Source organism: Motacilla alba, chromosome 12, assembly GCF_015832195.1.
Source record: "Motacilla alba alba isolate MOTALB_02 chromosome 12, Motacilla_alba_V1.0_pri, whole genome shotgun sequence".
NCBI lineage: Eukaryota > Metazoa > Chordata > Aves > Passeriformes > Motacillidae > Motacilla > Motacilla alba.
This window is the reverse complement of record NC_052027.1, coordinates 16,075,662-16,103,168: the sequence shown is the minus strand read 5'-3', so window position 1 is coordinate 16,103,168 and position 27,507 is coordinate 16,075,662. Positions and strand designations below refer to the sequence as shown.

The 27,507-nt window shown below is 48.6% G+C and overlaps 1 protein-coding gene across 2 annotated transcripts in view; it reads left to right on the top strand.

The window, feature by feature from the left end:
* Positions 1-27,507, top strand: part of CACNA2D2 (calcium voltage-gated channel auxiliary subunit alpha2delta 2) — a 213,884-nt gene that overhangs the window by 67,352 nt on the left and 119,025 nt on the right. For both annotated transcript variants that reach the window (XM_038148789.1, XM_038148788.1), the window contains exon 3: positions 15,914-16,030. In XM_038148789.1, the coding sequence (XP_038004717.1) occupies positions 15,914-16,030 (117 nt within the window). The remainder of the gene's footprint in view (positions 1-15,913; positions 16,031-27,507) is intronic.

The following is a 27,507-nucleotide window of genomic DNA, read 5'->3' as shown; positions in this document are numbered from 1 at the left end:
GAAATGACATTTAACATGGAAAGCACTTAAGCATAATTACACTATATGCATTGCATCATTTTGTGACAGTTAATGAAAAAAAAATATCTGAACAGGGTTTTTTGTTGGGGGCTGTAGAGATTGAGTACTGACATTTCATTGCTTCTAGAAACATGGCTTTTATTTTCACTGGAGGGCTTTGTCCTGGGATTTTTCTGCTTCCTCCTCCCTTGCTGCCACAGGTATCCTGTATCTGATGCAGTGGCACAGGGTGAAGAAGTCGCTCCTGGCATTCCAAGGGCTTCAAGCTGGCATAACGTGCTCAGAGTTTGATATTCCCAGCTGGAAATTTTGAGAGGGTTAGCTTATTTGGATCAGTGACTTGAGCAGCCTTGCTACAGAGTTGCTTGTGTTGGCACCAGGGCTGTGGGAAGGGGGAAGGGGAGGAGGTAGCAGCCCCGTGGTTGTCATGGTCCAATTGTGGATTCTGGGGTAACAGTGTCATCGCAGCTTTGGCTCCTGGTCGTGCCCTACAGGGATTTCTTGTAAGAAAGCTGCTGCTGGCTGTAGCTGGGAGCGGATCAGTTAATGTCCTTGCTTGATATTGTCCAATGACTTCTACAGAAAGGGGGAAAGTGTGCCAGCTCCTCGTGACCCCGTGGCTCATATCCTCACTGATATGACTACTTGATTATTAGATTACCTGCAAATCACAGCTCCTTGACCATCTGCTGTGTGAAACTCCTCAGCTCAACCCCAGCATCTGTCCAGCCTGGCCATGCAGACTGTGCTGAATTCCTGAGCAGATCAGCCTGGCTTTCCAGGTATTGTTTCTTCTGCCGTGCTTTGTCCTGTCCTTTTCCTACCTACACACTGCAAAACTTTGGCATACGAGATGTTTCAGGGGTGTTCCTCATGCCTTGCTCTTCTTCCCTTCTCCAGAAAGCAAGATGAGCTTGGCCAGACAGTCACACAGGCCGCAAACCAGCTCTGTAAATCAGAGCTGTCCCTCTCATGCAGGGAACTGCAACTGGAGATGCAGATCACAGGTCCTGCATAACCAGGTTAGTCACCCCTGTAGGAGCTGTGATCTTCTCCTTCTGGGAGCCCTGAGCTGCTTGGAAAAAGGGATGATGAGGGGTGGAGCTCTTCCTGCACCTTAAGCAAGGTGAAGGGACAAGAACAGGGACTCTGAGTAGCAGGGCACGAGAAGATCTGAAAAAGCATTTGAGATGTAGTGAGCAGATGATGGGAGCCACGGCGCTTGACATTTGCGGGCTGCATGTGAGAGATTTTTGGAGCAAGCCAAGACAGACAGTAGGTGTTTTCTGCAATTTGGAGGAGTCATCTTCAGGAGGCAGTGTCTGTGGCAGGTTTGGATACTAGTCCATCAATGGCAAGGGTAGTGGGCTTGTGGGGAAGTGAGCTAGGAAGGAGAAAATGGAACCAAGCCTTTATTTGAAAAAGGGAGGGAGGGGAAAACCCCACCATCGAGAACATTAGTGTCCATGAACAAACTCCCCAGCTTATCCAGAAACAGTGCATTGCCTTTCTGTGGTGGTGCTGTGACTTGCCCTTCAAGTTAACAAACTGTTAATCACTTTATGGGTCATTTCATTCAAAACGTTTACCAAAGCATTCTAATGTTCAGATACAGGAGGTTAGTGAACTCAGACATTTTTTGCCTCTTTCTCTTCAAATGCATACATAACTAGAAACCATGCTGAGGCAGTAATAACCAATATAACTGGGAAAGGAATCTCCTGGAGAGATTCTCTGTGCTTTTTTGAGGCATTTCTGGTTGCTTGTATTTTTTTATTGTGCTTTTTTCTGAGTTGACTTTAAAAAAAAATTCTATTGATAAAATCCTCATCTGCTTGACAATCAGTCTCATCTGGGAACTATTTGGTGTTATCTTGGCTTAATTCATTAGTAAGAATAAAAAACAGAGCATTAAAAGTGGACATCTCTATTGAGAGCACTTAATTCTTTGCAACAAGAGTCAATTATGCCCTATTGAGTAAGTGGTTCTGCATGGGGCTTGCTTGAGAAATTCCTCAGCCTGAGAGAGGACCTGGGAAAATAAAATGGAAGGAGGGCAGAACCCCACACTCGCAGGAGATGTGCAAAATGCCTGTTTTGCCTTGGACATGGCCATGGCCTGAGCAGGAGGCTGGGATGCAGGGGCTGGTGATGCCAGGTCAGATCTGCAGCCTGGCTCTGTCGCAGGGAGGGAGGGAGGGGAGCAGTTCTCCTGTGAGCTCAGCAAGTGGCTGGAACACGTTTCTCTCCTGATGGGTTTATGGCTGAGACTCTGCTTCCCTCCCCAGTTCCTCTGGTACTTCACAACAGCACTTCACTTCTGAGGTAATGGGGCTGAATGCTTCTGCACTGTGCTCTCAGAGGAGAAAACACTGAGGTTTTCTTGTTTTGCTTCTGATCCACTGCTGTATTGGGACCCTTTTGAGATGGTGGCATGTTCACTGTGCAGGTGCTCAGCACAGACCATCCCTGCCGAGTCTGGGCCCCGCTCAGGTGTGGAGCTGGGCGTGGGTTTGGTGCTGAGAACCAAATTCAGCCCATGGGACGTTGTCGAGTTTCTAATTTCAGCAGGAATTAATTCCAGCAGCCCTGTTGTCTGTGTTTTTCAGGAGATAGAGCGCAGGTTCCTTCTGGCAGTGTAAGCTGTGGCACCAGGTGTGCCAGAAATGCAGCAATGCTCACTCAGGGCATGGGGGTTTTCTGATGGTGGTGATAATTTTGATAAGTTGGAGGAAGAGACATATACAGTAGGAAAGAAAATGGCACTAAAAGGAGAAGCAAATTGTGAAGCCTGTTTCCTGCTACACTTTCTGTAGCTAAAATGCAGTGGTACTTTTAAGATGTGTATTGATCATCCAAACACAGAGATATATGTGGTCTATATAATCATCTAAGTTTTATTTATGACACAAACCCAAGTCAGCACTATTATTAATATAATTGCAAATCCACTTTTCTATTATGTGATCAACTAAACTGCATTGCAAAGCAGCCTTGGGGGTTGCCCAGCCTGGAGTGCAGTGACACGCTTCAGGATTGTGGAGTGCTGCTGCAATGCTGTGGGGCTCCATCCATGAGCCACTGGGCTTGAAAAAATAAGCTGTAGAATAAACCCTTGACATTTGGAACAAGAGGCAAAATCCCATAGCCCTTGGAAATTGGAGTTTTCTTTTTAGAACTCACTCCCAAGTTTTAGGAGGGAAGTTACAAGGTGGCATTAAAAAGCACCTGCTGCATCACCATCACATGGCTCACCATTTAAATGTCTCATCTGAAAAAACTCCCAACCAGGTTTCTTTTCAAGCAATTGAGGCTGCTTGGGTTTCAGCTTGTGCTGCTGCTGTTTAGAATAATGCTAATTAACATTCTGGGCAAAGGAGCACCGAGTGGGGAAGTGCTTATGATTTGTAAATGCCACTTTGCTCTTCTGGCGCTATCGCTCCAGGGAGAGGATTTCTTTCGTCTGATTCTTGTTTTCCCTCCTCCCTCCAACTGTCTTGGAGTAAAGCTGATGGTTGGGCACATATTTTGCCTTAAACATATGCATGACTTTTTGCTACCTGTGCAATGGTGGGTCAATCTGCGTGGACGTGAGGAGACCTGTGTGCGTGCAGAGCACGGACGTGCTGCTCTCAGGGTGCCGGAGCTCGTGGCTGGTGTGTGTGAGCCTTTTCCAAAGAAAGAAGCATGTGACAGGCTTGTCCATGCTACAAGTTTCCCATTCTCTTGATGATAAGCTATGAGGAAATGGGGATGAAATCAGAAATTGGCAACATGCTGTCAGGAGGGATTAATTTCTGTCCCTGATTAACTTTATGCTGGAACAGCAGGAGATGAAGTCTTTACCATACACGATGCAACTTTTTCTTACACCAAGTAGATCTGAATCCACCCCTGCTCCTATGCTGCCCTTGTTGTGTTTTCTAAGGTTTGGCAGGGCCATTGCTCTGGATGTGTAATGACAGGCCAAATACATTTTTCCTGATGCTGATGGAAAGTACTGAAGAAATTCTGCCAGTGTTTGGGGGTCTGGCTTGAGCTGTGCAAGAGTTTTGTTTCTGCTTGTAGAAGCTTTAATGTGCTGGTTGGTCCCTAGAGCTCTTGGCGGAATATTAATAGTCTCCTTTCCTGTGCTATCTTTCCTCTAAGGTTTCCAAAAGAGTTTGCAAAAATTAACAATAAATTCTTTCAAAGTGGGAGGTCAGTGCGGAACACAGGAAGGTGATTTGGCAATGATCACGCAGGCAGGTCGGTACTCTGTGTGTGGCAAGGGGGGCAGTACAGACCAAGTCCCCTCTCTCAGCCCTAAGTGCCAGAAAATTACCCCAATTACTCCCTGCCTGTGCCTAAAGCTTAATTAAGCCCGTGGCTGTCGTAGGGAGAGCAGGTGTGGAGCCTAAACTGCTTTGTGACAGAGCAGAACTGTGTGGGGAGCTAGGCTGTGCACACAGGTGGGTCTGGAGCTCAGCCCTGGGTCTGAGTGTGTGCTTGTGTGCAGGAGAAAAGGGCTGGGACAGCAGGGACAAGAGCCCTCAGACACTGGGGGAGAACTGAAGAAGGAGAGGACAAGGCAAGTGGGGTGCAAGTGTGTGCACAGATGTGTGTGATGGTGGTTGAGGACACCTGAGTATTTCTGGCTGCCCTGGGGTTTTTGGCTCCCCTGGCCCAGCTCTGGCTTTCACACTGTGGGTTCTTCCCTCACCCTGTTATTCCTGGGGGTAATGGGGCCCTGGGGACTGAGGTTTTTCCTCACCTGTGGGACAGCTCTCCTGTGATCTTAGCATTGTACATGGGCAGCAGGAGTGGTGCCAGGATCCTGCTGCCTGCTCCTTGGCCCCATGGAGAGCAGGAGGTCATGGATCCTACACACAAGATCCTCAGAAGCTGGTGTGTCTGGCTGGACCTGATCGAAGGTGCCCAGCTTTGATTGATGCCTGGATATTTTGAGGACTGTTTGGAACAGCATCCTGGTGAATGCTCTACCAAGGACATTGTCTAATTGTCACATTAATTGTAATTTGAACCAAAGACACATAGGTATGAAAAGCATTAACTTGTAGGGAAAGAATAAATGAATATGAATTTTTTGGCGTACAAGAGTAAAAACTAAAGTAGGACAAATCTTCAGAATAATAACAGGGCACAGCAGCACAAGGCAGAAGTGCCTGTTCTTTGTTAATTTGAGGTCTTTCCACCAAGAACATGGTTTTTAATTGCAGCAAGAGGTTTTTCAACTTAGGCATCATAAAAAGTTTTCAAATAGGATTGTGAAGTACCAGAGCATTTTGTCTTGTGAAACACAGGAATCTCCATTGCTGGATTTCTTTAAGAACAGGTCAGAGGAATAGGTTAGGAATGAGAGAACTGTGGTCATTATAGAAATTACACATCTGTGATGCCACCTTTTGCTGGGGGTGTGGAAACAGGCTGAGAATACCTGAGTTGATGAGATCTGTTCCAGCCCTATTCTCTGTGCTGCAGAGGTTTCTGAATTTTTTAGTGGAGTCTTTCCATTTGGATGTCAGACCCCTCGAGGTTGCCTTCAGAAGACAGATCCCCTGGGATCTCTATGGGTACACAGAGATGGGTACAGGTCCTGCCCCTGTACTCCTCCAAGACTGTGCTGAAAACAAACCCGGGCTGAGTTGGCCAGCTGCAGGGTTTAATGCCACTGCTGAAGTCTTGCTGGTGATGCTTTCGAGGTGGGACTAAGCTGAAAATCTCTGCTGAAATGACTTTGCAGAGGGTCACCTCTTTATTAAAATCTCCAGGTACATGGTGTATTCTTGTTACAGCTCCTGTAACCCCACTGGCTCAGGGAGCAGAAGGCGCTAGCAGGAAAAAGGATGAGTCTGGAAATGTGTGGAAGAAAGCTGTCTGGAAATCTGTTCTCTGTATCCTCTGGTGATAAGGCAAAGCTTTTTGAGCCTATTCCACGACAGAGAGGAGTTTATATTAAACACCAGTAATGACTTTCTAGCAGGCTGCCCTTTCAGTGACTAAAGGGGCTCCAAGAGAGCTGGAGAGGGAGACAAGGGCATGGACTGAGAGGACAATGGGGAATGGCTTCACACTGCCAGAGTTACATTAGATAACAGAAAGAAATTCTTTATTGTGGGGTGGTGAGGCCTTGGCACAGGTTGCTCAGAGAAGCTGTGGCTGCCCCATCCCCAGAAGTGCTCAGGGCCAGATTGGCCAGGGCTTGGAGCAACCTGGGATAGTGGAAGGTGGTCCTGCTCAGGGCAGGGGGTTGGAGCAAGGTGTTCTTTAACCCTTCCAACCCAAACCATGCTTGATTCTACAAAAATACTAAAGGACATCAGCCAGGGAAGCCTGGGCTCTTCACCACCAGTGCTTTAGAGCAGAGTTTGTCAACATCTGTTAGGTGGGTCCTGAGTGAGACAGAGGGCATGGGTTGGACAGGTGGGTGTCTTCCAGCCTTGCTTCCAGTGAGCCTGTGCCTTTACAGACATGCTTCCAGTGCTTGAGATTAGGGAGAAAAGCTTGTAAATGTGAATGTCTGAAGCGCAGAGAAAGCCCCAACACCTATATCAGAAGGTAAATCAAGAGAATTGCAAAGTTGCTGTTTCTAAAAGTTCAATGTCTTTAAAATAGATCATTACTCTGCAGAAACCTGTGGGGGTAACTGTTGACAGTGCTGACTTATGCTGGCCTAGATTTCAATTGCTTTAGCTCTAATAAGAGATTTAGTTTAATTCCATGTCAGTGGAATCATCCCAAATTTGCATCACTGCAGCTGAGAGCTGAATTTGGCCAGTGGTAGCCATCAATAAAAATAAAAGGCAGTGTTGGGTAATTGTTACTCTTTTTTTTTTTTGTGTTGATAAAAGGAAGCCTGCAAAATATGTCTGGGAGCCTTAGTGTTAGAGGCTGCACAGCACAGCCTTTTTCCACAGCCCTTCCTACAAAAAGCAGCAGCATTGCTGGCAAGGAAGATAAAGCTGTTTTGGGAAGGAGGTCTGGTTGTTTATTTAAAGTCAAGACTTTGAGGATCTTGCATCACTCACTGCAGAGTGAGGAGCTGTGTGTGCTTTGGGTGCACTCGCAGGGGATGGGGAGCAGCCTTTGCCCACCTGCAGCAGCCCTGCCCCAGGCACTTCCTTTCTCATCCTCCTCACTGCCAGGGAAATGGAGTCTGGTGAGATCCCATTTTGGGTCTCCATGAGCTTTTGTAATTTTAGTGTCCTAAACATTTAGCCTTGGGAGAAAAGCAACGGAATAAAAGAAAACAGAGTTTTAAATTGTCCAACAGCTGTGCGAAAGGCAAAACTGCAACCACATGGGGTCCAGGAGGGGTCTGAGGAGCAGAGATGTTTCTTGCTTTATCTTTCCCTAATAATTTTAATCCTCTTCATTCTCTTAGGGATGCTGGGCAGGGGCAGGGACCCCTTCCACTAGATCAGGTTGTTCAGGACCCCATCCAGTCTGGCCTTGAACACTCCAGGGATGGGGCAGCCTGTGCCAGGGCATCACCACATTCTGAGTAAAGAATTTCTTCACAATATCCACCCTGAGATGTAGGGAAATAGCACATCTTTATCCGTGACAGCACCCCTCCTAGGATGCACCCAGGGTATTTGAGGTGCAATTTTAATGCCATTGATCTGAAGCAGGTGTGTTTTGTGTGGACATAACATAAACTGGTTAACTTTTCAACAAATTCTTAAGGAAAGTAGTTGAGGCACCTTTTAAAAATACTGTTTTCCTTCCTAAAGCTTTTCTTATGTCCCACATAACAAGAAGAGAAGCCAGACTCCAGGATGAGGTTGAGGGTTTTTTTGTTGTTTCTGTTTTACTGTACAAGCTTGTATTTTTAGAGATCACGTGATGTCTGACTGCATTTGAGCATTTTTCTGAGAAGCTGTAGCTGTTCTCTCTCTCTTGTACATTAGCACAGCAGGCTCTAGGGGGCTTGTGCCCTGACCTGGCAGCAAGGGCCACGCCATCCAAGTGGCTGTAAGTGTGCAGAGAAGGGCGTGGGCAGAGTTCCCATCCTGGTTGAGATCTTCTGTCTCCAACTATGCAGCAATTTATTTTTGCAGTGCTTTATCTGAAAGGTGAAGACCAAGTTGGAAGTTGTGTGATACTGAATTTCCTTGCAGAAGAAAACACCCTCTGCAAACACCCAGGCAGGTCTGTTGCTCTGAGAGCTCCCCATGCAAGGGTTTGGGATGATGAAGACTAAAAGCTGCTTTCCAGGCCAGGAGAGGTTTTCTATAATCCAGGCTAACCGTGCATAGCCCTTTATCCCTGCCTAGTTGCTAAATTATGTATAACAGGCCCAGGTCTGCTTTGGGGCTGGCAGGGATGAAGTCTCAGCTGTAGGGGCTGGGGATCCTGCGCTGAGGAAGCTGAAGTCCCGCCAGTGCCAGAGAGGATGGGAGGTGCGGGTGCTGGGGCAGGATGGAGAGCACTGGAGCAGCTCCACCTCTCCGTTCCTGGTGGTGAGGGCTGCTTTTCCCTCTTCCCCCATGTTCTCTGTGGTACTGCTGCTTTTTAGCAGGCTCTTTAGTGAACTAGAGAGACCTCAGTTCTATGGTTTGTTTGCTTCAATTAGAGCTGACCATCCCTGAGGAGCGACTAAACTTCACATTTCCCCGTCCTGCTTCTGTGGGAGAGCTGTGAAGAGCTGCTCAGAGGGTGCTTGCTTTTTATGGGGTAGGTGGAAGGATGGAGCACAGCAGGGAAATGGCACTGAGGAGAGAGGGAGCTGGGGTTAGTAAATGTCAAGCTGTTCCCCCCGCGCGCTGGAGCGCGTCCGCAGGCGCCGGAGCAGCGGCTGCGCCGAGGACGAGGCAGGGCTGGTGACAAGGGCCAGCTGGGGCCCTGAGGGAGCCACTGCCCACGCTGCTCCCAGTGGGCACCTGGGCTCAGAGCTGTGCTCACAGAGCTCTGCCCTCAGGGCTGGTGGCATCCATGGTACCAGCTCTGGGGGTTGGTGTGGGGTAGATTTGCAAAGCCCTCTCTGAGCTGTGGCACCAGCGCTCACCTGCAGCTGCTTCCCTTTGCCTGTTCCCCTCGGGACTCTTCAGCAGGGAAAACCAGAATCTAGCAGCTTCGTGGCTGATCACGGCTTCTCCAGAAGGCCATTGCTGTGCCGGTGCCCATCCCCTGGCCCCTGCAGTGCTGTGTGACCCGCTCTGCACCAGGAGGAGCAGCACAGGCAGCACTGCCCGTCCTGGCGGGCTGTCAGCAAGGCCACTGTGGCTCTTATCACTGCCTGCTCGATTGTCCCTGACAGCCTGACATCCTCCTCATGTAATACAGACACCACGATGATTACCATCATTGCAAGGGCTATAAGCACCAGACAATGAAATTTAACAGCAGTAGGTGCAGCAGTGATGAGGGGTGAGATGGAAATCGTGCTGTCTCTGCTCTCTGCCTCTGGCCCTGAGCAGTCTCCACCTTCCAGCAGGATCTCTGGGGGCTGGCACTCCTTTTCCTCCCTGTCACCCAGCCACAATGTTCAGTGCTTGGCCTTGACCATCTCATGGTGCTCTTGTTGATCATTTATACCTCTGGCCAATTCTCCTCAAGGCTCCCACTTCATCAGAGGGGTCTGCTCTGTGTACTCAGGGCAAAAGGAAGTCTGCCCAAGGGTTCTCCTCTTTCCTCTTGACTCATACTCTGAGCTGTGGAGAAATGGTAGGACCCTGCAGTGGGTGAGATGGGACTCAAAACAGGCCAGACTGATGTTTGTCTGAGGGAGACCAACAGATCCTGAAGCTCCAGGGGAAGCTCCAGACCAGCATGTGAACAAGCAGTGCCTCTCAGGGCAGTATCCTGCTGCAGTATTGGCTGTACCCATGAAGTCCTTTGCAGGCTCCATATCTGGGTCACTGTACAATACTGATCCCAGGCACGGGTCTGGCTGCAGGAGCTTGAAGAATAACCCTGAACAGAGACCTTCCCTGCCTCACATAATAATGCTGGCTGGGAAAACCCTTTTGTTTTCCTGTTTGCTGGCCTTTGTGGGGTATGACATAGCACAGCCCCATTTCTGGGGCATGAGGGCCATCTTAGGTAGGGGTGGCTATTGTGCCTGCAGAGATCTGGTTTGGTCTTTGGCCTCCCTAACCTGGAGCACCCCAGCTTTGAGGTGGGATGCTCTGGGAGGAGGGAGGCAGCCACTCTGTTGCTGCACGTATTACTTTGCTCTTTTGCAAACATGCCAGGTTTGCACTGTGATTAAATGCTGCTGTTTGGACTGCAGCTGTCCAAACCTGGTGTATTGGATTCATACAGGGTGGAGAAAAAAATTAATTTCTGGAAAATGACTATTACCCAGATCAGATGCTTTTCCAGCAGGAGCTGGAGCACCACAGCCTCTCCCTGCTTGGCCCTGAGCAAGCCCCAGGTGGGGTTTGAGCTGTGGGTACAGCTCTGTCCTGGCCCAGTGGGGCTGAGAGCTGCTGGGGTTACCAGCTGCTCTGTTGGGGTTCAGCTTTTTGGTTGCTGTTGTCTTGAGGAAGGTGATGGGGGAGTCTTGGCATAGAGGTGATGCTGTGCAAGCACAGTGGAGTGCTGCCCCTCTGATTTTGGGGAAGGGCTTCTTCTTGGCAGATATGACATGGAGCTGGGGATAGAGGGAATGAGAAGAGAGAGGTCTGCTTTGGGCTGCAGGGGTACCCTACATCCCTGCCCTCCCATCAGAGTCCTCCCTCCTGTCCTGGATGAGGAGGCTGGAGACAGTTGGCAAGGGAGGCTGAGGAGACAATTTTTACTTTCTAGTGGTGCTTTACAGGGCTCTCTCCTGAGATTTGTTATTTTCCTTCACATTTTATCACTGGATACCTTGACCCATGGGAAGATGTTGGGCCCTCTCATGGCAGCTCATCAAATGGTGATTTCTGCACTTATGGGAGTGTTTCTGCACTCATTCCTTTCTCAGGCTGCCAAGTTTCATGGTGCTGGGTGTGCTCACAGGGAATTGGGGAGAGGAACATGCTTTCTCTGAACTCTGACAGTTCCCTGAATATATAGGCACAGAGGGAATTAAAGGCAGAGATGAGCATCATTTATTGTGCATTAGAAGCAAGGCAAACAAGTGAATTTAGAGAATGGCTGTTTCAAGGCAGTATCAGATCTGCCCCCTTGGCTGTACAGGTGCTGCTGGGAACATGTGCTGACAATTGGTTGTGTTTCCAGCTTGGCTCTTAAGTGAGGCCACTTAGCACTTCTGGGCTGGTTTAAATCATTTTTGTGGCTGTTTGTAATTGCACTATGCTTAGGAGTATTTCGGAGTAAAGTTTTCATGTTGGAGGTTGTCTTAAACAGTTGGATTTTTCTTCCCCCCACCTGGCACTGCTTTGGTTTTTTTCTTTGCTTTTATTTTTTGTTTCAGCTCAGTCCTTTCTATTGTTTGGCTGCTGTTAATATTCCCTCCCACTTCCCCCTGCTCTTGCCACTTATTAGTTCACCCTCAGCATCCACTGCTGGACTCCTCTCCACTGCCAGGACTGGATCTTCTGCTGCTGCATCCAGCTTCAGCCCTTCCCACACTTTTTATTGAGATTGCAATTCATAATGTGGTCTCAATCCCCATGCTCTGAGTATAACATTTTCTCCTCTTTGCTGCCCAAGGGCTACTCCCTCTGTAGGTAATTCAGAGGCTCTCTACAGCCCTTCTCCAGCCCAGTAATCTCAGGTTTGCCAGCCACACTGAGCAGGACTAGTACACGGGCCTTACTTCTTGTTTCACTGTGGCTGGAGCAGTGCAGTGTTTGGCTGTGCTCGTGTCCCTGCATTGCCACCCACCTGCCCTGCCTGGCAGGGAGGCTGTGAGGGGATGGGGCCTGTTGCTCAAGGCATTGCCAAGTAAAACCCAGTCTGCCAAGAGCACACAACGTGCAGCCCTTCTCCCCGAGGGTGCCGGCACAGCTGGGTGTGAGGGTACCAACATGGACTCACAAGCAGCAGCTCCTTGACTCCGAGGTCACCGGTATTACTAATTTCAAAAACAGGTCCCAGAGCACTGGATCACAGGAGAATTTCAATGAGAATTGCTTTCTAATCTTGACAAAACTAAAGGTTTTTGCCATCACTGAGGAATGTTCGAGATGTCTTTGGCCAGAAAATCCTCCCTTTGATTCAACTCAGGGAAAAACCCACAATGGGAAATGTCACCTTAGATAAGTAAAACCTGACCACGTTCTGAACAGTCCAAAGCAAAATGCTACAGTGGAGACTGTGAAGTTCTCTGAATTGCCTGGAGCCCCCACCATTCATTCCCCTGCCTGTCTGGGACATTCTCATGCACGTACGGTCACCGTTAATTTGTCTTGGATTGTTCTAATTAATGCCGGTGAACTGTTCAGCCACGAAGACTGCAGAGCTCTGCAGCTGCAGAGAGGGCTGGAGGAACAGCTCCTGGTTTCTTTTTCTGTTCTTTCCTCCCTGGTGGACAGGTACCGTTTCTGTCCATAACCAATAGGAGACAATTTTGTTTCATAACAGGAAAATCCTAATGTCAGGACTCCTTCTGTACCCAAAGCTTTCTCCTTGAAGATTGCTCCTCTTTGCTTTCCTAATTGCTGCTGCTCAGCTGGAGGTCTCCTGCATCTTCCAAGCACATGACTTTGTTGTGCTGTTACTTACCAAGGGGAGAAAAAAAGAGTGTGAGAGAATATTGCTTTGTGTCGAGCTTTCCTTGCGTAACCCTTTCTGTGCCAGTGTGGGGTGTTCTTACCTAGTGCAGGATGTTGTGCTGCAAGCAATACAAGGGGTTTTTTTTGGTGTGATGGATCTCTGTGTGAAAAAACTCTAGAAATCGTATCCTGAGCCGCATCAAAAGTGGGTCGAGGGAATTGAGTGGTTCTCACTCTCTTCTCTGCTCTGGTGAGACCTCACCTGGAATCCTGCATCCAGCTCTGGGATCCTTAACATTAGAAGCAGAGGAGGGCAATGCAGATCACCAGAGGAGCACCTCTGCTATGAAGACAGGCTGAGAGAGCTGGACATGCTTAGCCTGGAGAACAGAAAGCTCTGGGCAGACCTTAGAGCCCCTTCCACTGCCCAAAGGGGCTCCAAGAAAGCTGGAGAGGGAATTTGGCAAGGTGATGGTGTGACGTGACAAGAGGGAATGGCTTCACCCTGAAAGAGGGGAGGTTGAGATTAGATATTAGGAAGAAATTAATTACTGTGAGGGTGGTGAGGCCCTGGCACAGGTTGCCCAGAGCAGCTGTGGCTGCCCTATCCCTGGAGGTGTTCAAGGCCAGGTTGGACAAGGCTTGGAGCAACCTGGGATAGTGGCAGGGGTCCCTGCCCATGGCAAGGGGCTGGAATGAGATGTTATTTAAGGTCTCTTCCAACCCAAATTATTCTATGAAATAATTTCTTCTGGAGTCTGAGGATGCCTCTTAAATGTCTTCCCTTACTAAAGCATCTTCTTTGGAGTCCCTGTGCTCACAGAGTCACTCAGGGGTTGCCAAATTATTGTGAAATGTGGGTGGTTTGGGGATCAAAGTGATTTAGGTGAAGCCCATTTTAGACAAATCAGGTTGCAGGATTGCCTTTCGTTGAAGGATGGCAGGTGTGGAGCACGCAAGAGCAGAGCCTTGGGGAGGGCACTGGAGCCATGCTCCATGTGTCTCTTAGGGACTAAGGAGTCAGATGAGGATCACAGATGTCTGGCTTTTTGCTCTTGGTTCATGGGCCATGTTCTTGCAAGTCAGTAATCATGAAAATTCACAGAAATTCTGTTGTCTCCGGAAACCTCAAACCATCAGATCTGAGCCTTTTGTGTGCTGCCCCACTGACAGAGGTGGGATGGGTTACTCCTCTGACAGCCAGGGCTGGTGACCTGAATCCCCTGGGGCTTTTTGGGGAGAAAAAAGCAGTTGCTGGAGTAGATCTAGAATGGAGTAATGGCATATGTGGACACAAGGCTGCTGGAAGAGACTGCTGTTAGGAATTTCCTCATGCCATGGAAGAAAGGAGGAGCTTGGGCAGAGCAGGGGCCCCAGCGAGACCTGCAAAAAGCAAAGTGGAAGCCTGGAGATTAACCCCGTAGGTCTGGAGGGACTGTGCACCGCTGAAAGAGCAGCCTTGTGCTTAGTCTCTCATGTACTCCTGTGGCTTCAGCCTCAGAAACTGCTTTGTTTACCCATGAAAGGAAAAGGGAGGCTGGAGCTGGGGGATGTCTCTGCTCTGGCTCTTGAATTCATTGTCAGCTGCCTTCAGCAAGTGGAGCTGCTGTCTACTCCAGCTCATTATAAGGTCTGGAGAAAGAAGAGAGGGCAGTAAGTAGTTTGCCAGCGTTTTAGAGGGTCTCATCATGTCCCTGAGCTTGTGATGTGCCACTATCCAGATCCTGGGCATGTGCCTGCCTGTACCTTTACTTTTGCTAGCTCCACCAAGGAAAGAGTTGTGATGGTATGAGCCTGGAGGGTGCCTCTGGCCGAGCCTCTCCTTAGTCCCGGGTGAAATGGAGGAGGTTCTGGGTGCGTGTTTGTCATGTGGAAGCTGGTTGTCTACTGGTTGTGTTTGGGTTCTGCTCTGACACCCAGGGCAGATAGGTCACGAGAAATTGCTTCTGCAACCCCGGTCCTAATGGCCAGGTCTGCAACAAACCACCACTTACAGGCAGAGTCTTTCACTTGTGATGAAGCTGCAGCAAAGAGAAGGTTTTGTCCCGTGGGAAGCATGATTCAGCTCCTAAGGATCATGCAAGCTTGGGTACGTGCCAGACATGCTTAGCATGGAATTTGCAGTTAAGCGTGGAGTCTGCTACCTCCTTGGGGAGGTCCAGCTCTCCTTGGAGGGTTCTCTGTTCCCATATGTCTCCATGTCTGGAGCTGAAGGTATTTGCAAGTAGCCTGAGGATAAAGAGAGAAGCTGAATCCTATTTGCTTTGTGGTTTTTTTCATGTACCTTACTTAAGAGAAGATAAGGCGTGAGGAATTTTTTTTTTGCTAGTTTCATATGATGGCAATAAACTCTTCCTTTTGACCCTGTGTTCATTGCACCTGGGTCTGCAGGCAGGTGGAGTTGACAAGTCACAAAATCATCTGAGGAGGTGACTGAGGGGTTCATGATTGTGAAATCTTCTGGTGGGACTGATCCCTTCTTCTTGAGGCAGTGCTGATGCCAACAGCACTTCTCTTGGGTCTGGGGTTGTTCCCTGCAGTTGTATGATGTGCCTGTGGGCCATTGCTGCCACTTTGGGCACAAACATTCAAATACAGATAATTGCATTGGCCTTCAGGATAATCCTGATACAGATTTGTGCTTCTACCCACCACAGCCTGGCCAAGTTTTGCACTGGTTGTAGAATATCTCATTTCTTGAGGGTGCCAAATTACTATGCCTTGGTTAGAGATGTGGCGTTTATCCTGCTTCATGTGATCCCCTTGTTCTCATTCCTGGTACCCAGGGCTGCCCTGCTGCCCCAGTGCTGCCAGGCCCTGCACCCAGCAAGCCCTGCAGGCAGTGCCGGGGGTAGGCAGGAGTTGGGCTTGCACTTGCCAAGTTCAGCTGGTGGCTTTGGGGAGGTGGTCAGTGGGCTTTAGGGATGCCTTTGGTGAGGGAGGGCACAGCAGCAAGCATGGTGGCTCTGGCTGTGCCACAGGAGCGGTTCAGCAGAGGCAGGGATGGGCAGCTCAGCTTTTGAGTGGGAGGGTGGGATGCCCATTGCCTGCAAGCATGAAAGCAGGCAGCTGTAGAGCCAGTGGTGTGGGCAGCAGGTTGACTGCATTTCTGTTTTTTCTGGTTGCAAAGCCTTTCTTCTCTTGCTCCCCTGATTTCCAAAGCTTATATTGTTACCTAATCCACATTGCTAGAAATCTGTTAGAGGATCAGCTTTTCTGTAGGCAGACTGCTGTACTTCTCACTAATATTGACTGTCTTTTTCTCTTGCTTCCCCTCTTAGATCTACGATGACAATAAAAGCCTGTTTGAAGTCAAGGAGAATGTGCCTAGGAAATTGGTGGAGAAGGTCGCAGGGGACATTGAGAGCCTCTTGGCCAAGAAAGTCCGTGCTTTAAAGGTAAGGAGATGGGCCTGTGTGCTGATGCTTTGATGGAGATGCTTAGTTTAAACAAGAGGGTTGATGCTGGCGTAGCAGTATGATCTCAGCTTCAAAATGACTTCTGTGATTGTGTGGCCTTTTCTGTGAACTGTATCCTGCAGTTGGACAGATTCATCTGGAGCATGTGAGGCAGGGATGTGTCACATGGGGATGTCCTCGAGGTACCTTCTTGCTTTTTATCTCCTCCCACTGTCATGCAAACACCTGAAGATGCTGCCACAAGAATACAAGTGGCAGCAAAAGCCTGGCAGCAGATTTGATCTAGTCATTTAACTGGGGGTGTACTGGAAGCAGAGGGACTGCAGTGTCCCTGCTATGGCTCATGGAAGTGTTTTGGACAAGTGGAGCCTCTCCTGCAGTGTCCCTGCTATGGCTCATGGAAGTGTTTTGGACAAGTGGAGCCTCTCCTGCAGTGTCCCTGCTATGGCTCATGGAAGTGTTTTGGACAAGTGGAGCCTCTCCTGCAGTGTCCCTGCTATGGCTCATGGAAGTGTTTTGGACAAGTGGAGCCTCTCCTGCAGTGTCCCTGCTATGGCTCATGGAAGTGGACAAGTGGAGCCTCTCCTGTTTAGGAGATGATGCTCTTGAAGGGTTTGTGCCGGTGCCTGGGACTTGAGCCCTGGGAGTGACTGCAGGAGTGGGTTGCCCTCATGGGTATCTGCGCCCATTTCCAATCTACTGTGCTATTTTGTAACACTCCTTAAATGGTCTCCTTTTCTCTGTAGTGGGGGAGGGTGACCCGATCCATGGTGCTGCTCAGTAAAACCCAGGGGTGGCTATAATAAGGTGGCAGGAGGGCCATGCTCTGCTGCTGGGGCAGAGACAAGTAATTGCCTTCCTGGAGAGGGGGACAGCCTTCTCCACTGCAGAGGGGCATGGAAATTTCCTCTCCAGGAGCTGAGGTGTCCCCTCTGAAACACAGTTTTATCGAGGGGCATTGTACAATGGGCATTTGGCAGCATGGCCAGCTGGATGCAGCTTGCAGCTCGATCCACTGACAGAGTTTCTGTAGGGTGATGGACAAGGGGAAGGCTTGGAGCAGGTAACACAGCTGATGTGTCCTCAGAGGCACTGCGGCCAAAAATACTCAGTCACCTTTCAACCTGAGAGACAGGAAATGTGCTGTGGTGAGAGGAGGGATGTTGCAGTAACTGAGGTGTAACTAAGGCAGTGAGGGTTTGGAAGTGACCTGTCTCCACAGTGAGTTCGAAGTGGCTTGGAGAATGTATGCAGCAGGAATCACAGGACACCCATGTGGGTTAGGGGAGTCTCAAGACTCAAGACAGGATCTCAGTCGAGAGTGGTCAAAGTCTGGCCTGAGTGTCCAGATGGTGTGAGGTTGTCCACAGTGCCTGACAAAGCTGGTAGCTGTAGGGACTTGGATAAAGAAGATTGTTGTTTACCCAATTTCTTACTCTGGGAAGTAAAGAATGATCCTACCTGGGACTCACACCAAGTGTTTTAGCCTGAATAGAGGGAGCTGAAGTGGGACTAAAGAGGTGTAAAGTGTCAGTGCTGCATTTGGGATTGTGGAAATGAAAATCAGGGAGACCAATTTTCTTCTTAACGTGAACTTGCATCCTTGTGCTCATATAGTTTGTGTGCATTCTTGAGCATATATCATGTTAAACGTTCCAGAGATGTGCAGCACCTATAGATGCTGGAGGAAGACACAGGTGACAGAAGGTTGTAGCAAACGTGATGCACACCTGGACAGCACGTGGCTCCCAGGGGATGCACAGGGTAATAACCCTGAGTTACACAGCATGACTGTGCTGAGTGGTTCCACTGTGACATTTGAATTTCAGCTCATCAAGTCACACTGTTTTTCTTTGCCCTTTGCTCTGAGTCACACAGACTTCTAGAGAGTTTGTGCATCTTTTGGTGCTAGATCAAGGGTTGAACTGTGCCTATGGTACAAATAACCTTGTTTGTCTTCCAACCTCTCTTTCTTTTTTGTTGGGTTTTTGGGCAGGACTCTCTGGTGTGCTGTGAAGGGCTCAGCTGTCACAGGGGTGATTCTGGCAGTGCTGGTTAGGTAATAGCACATGGTGCTCTCTTCATAGTGGGAACAATGAACCCTCGACCTAAATCACTGATTCAAGAGGACTCCTTCAGAGTGCACTCTCAGATGGAACAGACTTTTACGTCCAGTTTCCATGTAAATTCTTGACATTTTGGGTTGGTGGTACTAACAACAAAATCTGGAAATGGAGAAGTTGATGGGGGAAGAGAAATTGAATCCTCTAAATTTCTCCCACATTTTGCTGAGCTCCTTTGAAGCAGTGGGGCTCCCGTAGCTCCTTCCATTCTCCTGTCTGTTTTCATCTGTCTCAACTCTCCCTTTAGTTGAATCATCTCTCCTGGAGTAATTTCCTCCTCTTCTCTCATGACTCACAAGAGTGATGATGACTTCTTGAAACATATTTTTCAGCATCTTAATCAGGTGGGACTCCATGTATTGGCAAGGGCAGGTGCGGAGGGAGAAATGGAGTCTCTCCTTGATGTATGAATTGCCCTGTCACTCGTGTGCTCACTCTCCTCAGGAGACATCCCTGTCTCCTTTGCTGCAGGAGAGAGAAGAGATGCTGCCTGGGCCTCAGTGGGGCTTTGTAGGAAGGTGCTCACAAGCCTTTGGGCACACACCATGGGTGCACAGCTCAGAGCACTGTTCTGATTAGGTGGTGATTCAGTCCAGTCATCAAAGAACCTGTTCTCCTCTGTTTCTAAGTGAAAATATTAATGTGTCTTTATTAAACTATGTGCAGAGCATTTATTAATACAATTTCTTACCTTGTGTGTTGCATTTCTAAGAGGCAAAAATCAAGCACAAGGAAACTGAACCTGTCTGGCCCTGACAGCCATGGTGCAGCACTGTGGCATGGATCTGGCAGTAACAGGACACTCTGATTTCCCACGTGCCTTTTGGAGGTGTGTTGGAGCCAGGGGTGTGTGGCAGAGAGGGTAATTGCTTCCTAAAAGAAGGCACCTACAAGGGGCTGGTTATCTGGGTGCTGTCTCTCCCTTTTTGTTCCACAGCATCATATCAGATGACAGTCTCATCATGGACCAAAAAAAACTCCTAGGGAGATGTTTTTGCAATCCCCACCTGTTCCACTTGGCGCTGCAGTATCTACACCTGGATCCTGGGCGACTTCTACCCCATGTCCCACAGAATGGCTCCTGATAGACATGGCTTTGCATCAGCACTAATTGCCTTTTCCAGTGTCCTTTGATGATTCCATTGCTTCAAGCCTGGCCTCCCTGTCACCTTTGGGTTTTGTAATTACAGCTGCTTTTTATTCCCAAGATTTAACAGGAGGGGAGGTAAAAAGATGGCCTTCAATACCAAAAATGCATCTAATTTACTTTGAATTGGAAGTAAAAGACTAAGGTGGAGTGACGCTTGAAGGAGATGACATTGCATTTACCCAGTGTACTGCATGGTGGGCAAGTTCCAGAGCTACGGGTGAGGTGTAAGGAAGCAATAGGTGTGTTCCTGGCTGGGTGGGAGTTTAGTGGGCTGCTCTTGTCCACACTCATGAGCTTGTCCTTGTTAGGGCTAAAAAAGACACTTTGTAAGACATGGAAAGGAGTGAGGTGCCATGTTACCAAATAACTACAAATCCCCCTTGGGTTTTCCTTGTGCTGGGAATCACAGCTGGCTGGCTCATGGCTTTACATCATCTGAGACTAAAACTCATCGGGTTGGTTTTTTGCCAAGCAGATTATTTGTCACTTTTTCAACTTTATTTCCTATCTCCTCTTCAGTTTTTCAGTGTGTTCAGACCCCTCTTTGCCTTTGTATGTGTCCAGAGAGATATGTATGGGCTGGGGCTTCTTTGGGAGCTTGTCTGGGAGCCCAGATGTTGGAGTTTGCTGTTGGTAGCACTGAGTGAGCCAGAGAAAAGCCATCACCTGAAGGTGTGGTTGGTGTGAGTCCAGATTCTCAAACCCGAGGGGCACTTTTCCTTTCTTTTAGAATACTATGTCAAGTGCATGAGTGATGCCTCCAGGTCTGTTCTTTCCTGAAGCTCTGCAGACTGGGGGAGAAGGAAGTTGTGATTTGATGGAGGAGGAGGCTGAGAGGTGGAAATTTTAGATTCTAGGATATGTTTTAAGATTGTTTCTCCTTTTTATATAGTTCTTGTGAAGGCTGCTTTTGGATGCTGACTGCTTCATTCTTCACATATTTAACCACAGACAATTTGCTTTGCCTCCTGAGAGCGACACATCCCACAGTTTACTGAGCAGGTTATGCCCTGAAGTGAACTATTCATATACTGTGACCAGCCTAAAGATTACTGTCTGTGCTGGTGGCCTTCCCCCATCTCCAAAAGAGCCCTGCTGATCCACAAACCATGGTCTGGATGCCTGCAGGCTCTCACACTGCCTGGGTGGTGGCATGGTTGGGCTGGTGTTTTCTCCATAGAGCTGATTTAGTTTTGCAAGTTGTATGTTGCTGGCACAATCTCTTGATTTGTTGCATTTCCTGTGGACCTCAGTTGTGTGCAGCATCAAATATGATATGTTGAGCAGATGTGCAGCAAAGTGGCATTTTGTGTACCAGAATCTATAATGTGTACTATGTACATCTGTGTGTATCTTATGTAGATGTATGTGTGTGCAACAGGTTTGGTGCCCCTTGCGTGGCTCTGGTGATGAGAGCACTAACAGCACTTAGCAGGAGTAGCAGGAAGGTTTGTGGGGTTTTTTTAATTGTATTTTTCTGAAATTTAATAGCATGTTTTTGTTGCTGTGTATTTAGCTCCAGTGTGGAATGAGCATCTGGGGGAAAGCAGGGGTTTGGCAGGAGGGCTCAGAGGTAGGAGGTTTCAAGGTTCCTTCAGCTAAGGTGTAGGAGGTCATAATGTATTTGACTCAGATTTTGCTGCAACTGGAGTAGTAAAATCTAAAGTTGGCATTAGACATTTTCTTTTGGCAGAAAAAAGAATACAAAGGACAAGACTGGGGATTTCCTGTATTTTGAAAGCATCCTGCAGGGAAGTCTGGCTGGGTTTCCTGAGGCTACAAAGCCTGGGGGAATGTGGCTGTAGGTGTTCCCATCCTTCTTTACTTTGGATCCTAAGGGAAAGAGATTGGAAGAGCTGGGAGAAAAGGTGGCTGGTCTGGAGATGCTTAGGGTTCTGTACTGCCTTAACCCTATTTTGCTGATTTGTCTCCTGTTTCCACCCCTCACCCTTGAGTTTTCCCACTTACTGGCATTTTTTCTGGCATGTTTCTTCTAAAGAGTTGATGCACTTAGTACTCGGCCATGCTTTAGGATCCTGGGATAAAGGGAGAGGTGAGAGTTTGGTGTGTAACCACAGAGTACTGACCAAATCAGCCTCTCAGTGTGAAGCTGGTCAGGGGCATTGCAGGAGGGAGGAGCTCAGGCCAGTTGTGCCTTCCGTCCTGGTTGAACACTCAGTGCATTACTGCTCAACTGGGACTAGTTCCAAGCTCCATTTGAGCCTGGCACAAGCATATATCAAGAGTGCAGAGGGGATTTAATTGGACAGGTTTATCCCTTTAACAATTCTGATAGCCCTGAAATTTCCCTTGCAGGCTTGTGGTGAATGGAGCCTTTATCATGTTTCTGGTCCCTGATAGGGACAATAAAAAGTGCCACCTGTCTGACAAGCTGCAAAAATTGGCATACAGCAAAGCATCTCTCAGCCCAGATCAGAGCATCTCCCTGCTCCCTCCTCTCTCAGCAGCAGAGGCACTGACCTCTGTCATGGCATGGGCTGGTAGAATATCATCAGGAAATCTTCTCTCCTTCACTGTTGCGGTTGCTGTCCTCTGGTCTTGGGGGCAGGCAGCAAAAGGAGTCAGCAGAAGCAGCCCTGGGTTTGTACTGGATTTCTCCTTTATTTCTGGTGGAACAAGGTCCTGCTGCCATCTCCCTGCACCGTGGAGCTGTCTGAAGGATGTTGAACCAGGTGCTCGTTGGCCAAGTCACTGAAATATTTAACTGGAGAGCTCCCAGGCCAGGAGAGGGAGGCCCTCCAGAGCTGCAGTGCACCAGGGTTCACTTTGGCTGGCAGCACGTGGTGCCAAACCCTTGTGGATTTCCCTCCTGCAGTGTGGTACAGCCCTGGCTTTGATTTGAGGGGGACGTCTGGGCATGTCAGAAGACTACCAGTGGTCGTGCTGTGGCCTGCTGGGTCTCAGCTAAGGGACACATTACCTGTCTTGCCTAGGCCGGAAAATAGGGTAGGAGAGAGGGAATAAACATAGCTCAGGTGAGCTCTGATACAGCCTGTGGGTTTGGTGAGGTGTGGGGCTTTATGCCTCATGCACTCCTGCACCATTCCAGCTGCATGGCCAAGGACAGGAGCTCTTGAACTGGTGGAGTAAGGGCAACAACCACCAATCTTGCGCATGCTGAAGTACAAACCATTTAAAGGCAGGACCTCTGCGCTTTCTTATTTCATAGTGACAAATCCAGCCTTCTTCCCACTTCTTTGGTAATTGCTGGTTGGTGGTTTTGTTTTTAATTCTATTTTTAATGTGCTCCTAATCAAATCCTGGCTGACAGTCCCCGTGTGTTTGTTTGTTTATTTATTTATTTATTTATTCATTTGTGCATATGTGTGTGTGTGTCTTCTCCTGCCTCACAATTGTTCTTGTGCTGGACCTGCTCCAGTAATCCAATTTGAATCCAATCTCCCAGGTCTGGAATTCTAATTTACGGATTGCAGAGGGGAGTTAAACAATGCCCACACACCAGGATGGGGGTTGATTGTCTAATCTAATCAGAGACAATCAGATGTTTGTAACAAGTCTATCAAACCTGTATCGGGCCAGTTTGCCGAGCGATGTAACCAGCGCTAATAGCGCTAACACGATTTAGGGCTTCCTGCACTTTCATGCAGATTACATTGAACGTTTCCCTTTCTTCTCCCATGAACACATGGCAGCAGCCCAGCCCGATGGGCTTTACAGCTTGGTGAGCTGCTGGGTGCCCTCTGGGGCAGCAGAAGTTTGCCAGGACCCAGGGGCTGCTGTCTCTGCGGCGCCGCCGCACACTGAGCTCCTGGGATGATCCTGTTTTGTGGCACACATACAAGGAATGGACTCAGTGCCACCAGTGCATCTGGAGTCACAGATGGGCGAGTGAAAACTGATGGTCCTGACCTGATAGGATGTTCAGTAAGTCTCCACAGCAGATCCCCAGCCCTGTGCATGGCTGTTGCTAAAGAACAGGTGAAGAAACCTTTGTCCTCCCTTGCCCTTGGCAGACTGAGGCTGTTGTGAGGCTGTTGTTTCTGGTACTTGCTGTAAGAAGTCTGGACAGCTGGTGTTTAAAGAAAACACCTGTCTGGTTATTCTTTTCGATGCCCTTTCAGGGCCTGAAGCAAAAGAGGAGGCAAAACCAGCTTGTGAACAAGATGTATAGCTCTCCAACCCAGAGTGGAGCTTCCTTACACTGTGCAAATAAATATTTGCCTGACTTTGCCCTTCCTGAAGACTGAAATACCCATCTGGTCCCTTCCCCTGTCAAGAGGTGAGCTGATTTTCATGCTCCAGGTCTGTAGCACGTAGCTCTGCACTCGCTGCCTCTGCCCGGGCATTTATTTTAGTTTATGGCTTCCTCCCTGTCCGGAGCACCTTCCCTGAGCTGCGGCCGGAGGATCGCGGCTCGCTGCCGCTGAGAGTCCCGGCTCACGGCCCTGCCGGCAGCTCTCGCTGGGCTTTTAGCCCGAGCAAAGCCTGCCCTCACGGCCTCTCGCTGAGCGCTGCCAGGCTGCTTTGCACGCACAGGAGGCGGAACAGGAGCTCTCTATTCCTGGGAATAGGAACTAACTTTGCGTGGAGGGTTTAATAGCTGTGCGTGTCCTGCTCCCTGCGCCCCACGCTGTGAGGAGCCCAGACACCCCTGAGACCGGGAGAAGAGAAGGATGAAATAGTCCTTAAAGGGTGTTATGTATTAGACAGAAGTTTGCATGTTGTTTTTCAATTTTTCCTGGTTTTTTCCAGCACAGGAGGAGGAGGCTGAAGCCATTGCTGTGGGCAGGGGATTTGCAGCAGTAGTAGCACTTGGCTGTCTCAGAACTCAGGTCCTTAGCTTGGTCCTTACCCTCTCAAGATCCAGAGGCCTGGCGGGGCTGTGCTCTAAGAGGAGGCATTTGGGGGTGGCTGAAAGGGTAAAAGCAGATGGGGATGACTATGGGTCTATCTGTGAAGATAGATATAGATATAAACTGGTGAGTGATGCAGAAGAGGAGGAGGTCTCTGAGGGAATTAGTGCTAGGGAAGGGAATTATCATTTAATTCCTTATAGAACAACCTTTAAACATGATTGGGAAGATATGCTTGCAATGATAGCAAAATAAAAGAAACCATGTCACTGAAAAAGGTATTTATTTGAATTTTCTTGGTTAATTTTGGCATGAGAAAATGCATTTCCATGGCCGTTTGGTACCTAGAGTTGCTTCTGCACCCTGCCCTGTGACTTTGTAATCTCTGCACAGTGGGAGGGGGTGAGAGTGGGATCTTTATTTCCTCAGGGTTGCCTGTAGGTTTTCATGGAGTTTGTGCTTCTGCACTTACAGGTATGCTCTCAGTCCCTGTGGGTTCAGCCCCTGCCCTCCATGATGCTGTACATCCTCAGAGAGCTCTGCAAAGCCCAAGATCCTGGGCAGAAAAACCTCCAACCAATTTATTCTTGTTTAATGTTTTTCCCTCTGAATATTTCAGATGCATCATCTCGGGTGGAAGACTCATATTGAATGGGAGTAATTGACCTGGGACAGTGAATCATTTTGAGTTTATTTCAGGTGGATTGAGGATTATTTTTTTAAGGGTTTCATCCTCAGGCTGAACTAAAAATCAGTTATTTGTATAGCTGTGTTTACAGGCAGGTAGAGAAGTTAAAGACTAATGAGTGAGGGGGTGGAGGCTTGGTCCTGGAGGTTAATGGACTTGCATGAAGCTTTTTTGTCTCAAGAGCTCTCTTCAAATCCCACTTTTTTTCTTTTTTCTTTTTTTTTTTTCCCTAAAGAAAGTAGACTTAGGAAGTTTCATTTCTGCAGCCCGCAAACCCCAGATCAGCTTTGGTAGAGTTTATCTCAGTAGGTCTCTGCACAGGAGTGACTTGAACAGCAGGGCTGCAGCCCCCAAGGTGCCTTGCGTGATGAGTGTTTAGCTTGGCTCTGGGCACGTGGTGCTGTGCTGGCACAGATTGTGCTCCCTGCCCTGGGATGTGCCCACCAGGACCCTGCTTTCTGTCCCACATGGATTTGCTTTGCATCCTCTGAAGCTTTCATGGAGTGAGTCTGAAATCCATCAGCATCCCGCCCTACCCCATAGCAAGGAGCTATTATATATTCCCAGAGCAGCTGATGTCCATTAAATGTTTGAGTGACACTACAACAATGTGTAAAATATCAGTGATAAGGATCTAGCAAATCTTAATAAAAAAAGAGACAAGAATGTAAATTGCACATACAATTGTGATAAAGAGCCAGAGATAACATTAAAGAGATTGTATCAATTTAATGCAAGTTTTGTGCCAAAGCCTGTCATCTGCTCTTTGAAGAGGAGTTGTTGGGAACCTTGATATTCCAGCAGACAGTGCTCAAATCATCCCAGTGCTCTGGAGCGGCCGTCCCTGCAGCCAGCGTGCTGCGTGGAAGCTGTCTGCTTGCTGAGGATTAATGGAAACCTTTCCTGCCTCTACAATAAAAATAATGTTCCTTGGAAAAAAATAAAATGCCCTTCTGCCTGCTGGCCTTTGGGTCCCTCAAAATGCAATTAAAAAGCGGCTTAATACAGCCTCGCAATGAGAAATCTGTCAGCGTTCAGAGGCACGATCTGAAGTGAAAGCAACATGAAAAGGTTGTGAGCAAAAATATTTAACTGTGCGCCTGCCTGCCTGCCTGCCTGGGGGTGCTCGTGGAGCCACCAGCTGAACCGGGACGTGAGGGGCTGCAACTGGGGTGACTGGGGGAGCTGGAGCAGCTTCACAGACAGGGCGCTGGTGAGGGCACAGGAGCTCCTCCATAACCCAGCCTGGTGTGTGTCTCTGCTTGCCTGTCCCTGCTGGCCACCTGTTTTCTGGGCTGGTGTTGCTGCTGTATGCCCTGGGTTTCTGTCCCTCTGCTGTTTAGGGAGTGCTACATCTCTGAGGTGGGCAGGTGACAGCAGTAAGGGCTATTGGAAGTACCCCACAGGTTTGATGAAATGGTAACTCCAGTTTTCTGTGCAGGGCTACCAGCTGTAGGTCAGTATTGTGTCTGCCCAAAATGTCTTCCCAAAATTTTAGGCACAATAATGGGAGTTAATTTTAAATGGTGGTTAGCTGTTTTTTTTTCTGCAGGTATGATTTTTTTTTAATCCTTTAAGTAAAGCTGGTAATTCCATAGCAAGTGAGGGATTATGAGGGCTGGAACTGAAATCTGAACACAGGGCTCCAGTGATTGCATGGTTTTGGTTCTGCAAAGTGAACTTTTGTCTTTGGCTGGCCCCTGTGTGCCACTACCGTGCACAAGGGTGGGTGAAATCCCACCCCAGCTCTGCACGAAGAGCTGCTGGAGCACCAACTCGATGGGAGCAGTGTTTCAGCGGGATGCCAGTAGATGGCACAGCTTTTATATCAGCTAATTATGCAGGGAGCCAACGCTGGTCCGGGCTGTTCCTGTGGCTAATCCTAGCCATGCCTCACTCTCCACTCATACAGATGAAGATGTCTCTGCTGGTCTGCCTGTAATTGAGGAAGTTGGATAAGATATGGAAGGTGTTGAGCTTGTCAGCATTGTGGGGCAGTGGGAAACCGTGATGGGGAGGAGGAGATACGAATCTTGTGCTCGGGTGAGTGTGGGAGCAGAGAAGCAAAATTCAAGATAGTGGAACTGTGGCTTCCCAAGTGCATTCCAGAAAGTGCTGTATTCCCTTAGTGTCGATGGATTTGACTGCTCCAGCTGTATGCATAGGGAAACTGAGGCCTGGAGAGATCATTCTTTGTCTTTGATACACCCGGAATAAGAGCTGTGCTTCCTAATTAAGTTCTGGAACTTTTAGCTACAAGGTGTCCTTCATGCGTGATTACGACAATAACATCTCCCTGGAGCTCAAAGCTCCTTCTCTCAGCTCTGCTCCTGTTTGGTGCTATTGTTCCCTGGCCACTTCAGGCTTTGAATGTGAATTTTTTTAGCAGTTTAGCAATTTTCTGCACCCTTTTGAAAGAGTAAGAGTTGAATGCATCCTAAATCTTCTCCCTGTGTGATGTTGCCCAGCTGTTTTGCACCTCCCCTCAACCAAAGCAGCCCTCTGGCCTGTTCAGGGATGAGCTTGTGGCTCTTGCTGGAGAGGCAGCCCCTGGAGTTGGGAGGGTTGCTCAAGTGCAGTAAGACAGCCCTGATATGGGGGGGAGGAAACTGCCCATCCCTTTGTGTCCCTGTCCTGGGAGATGCAGAGACCCCAGCATC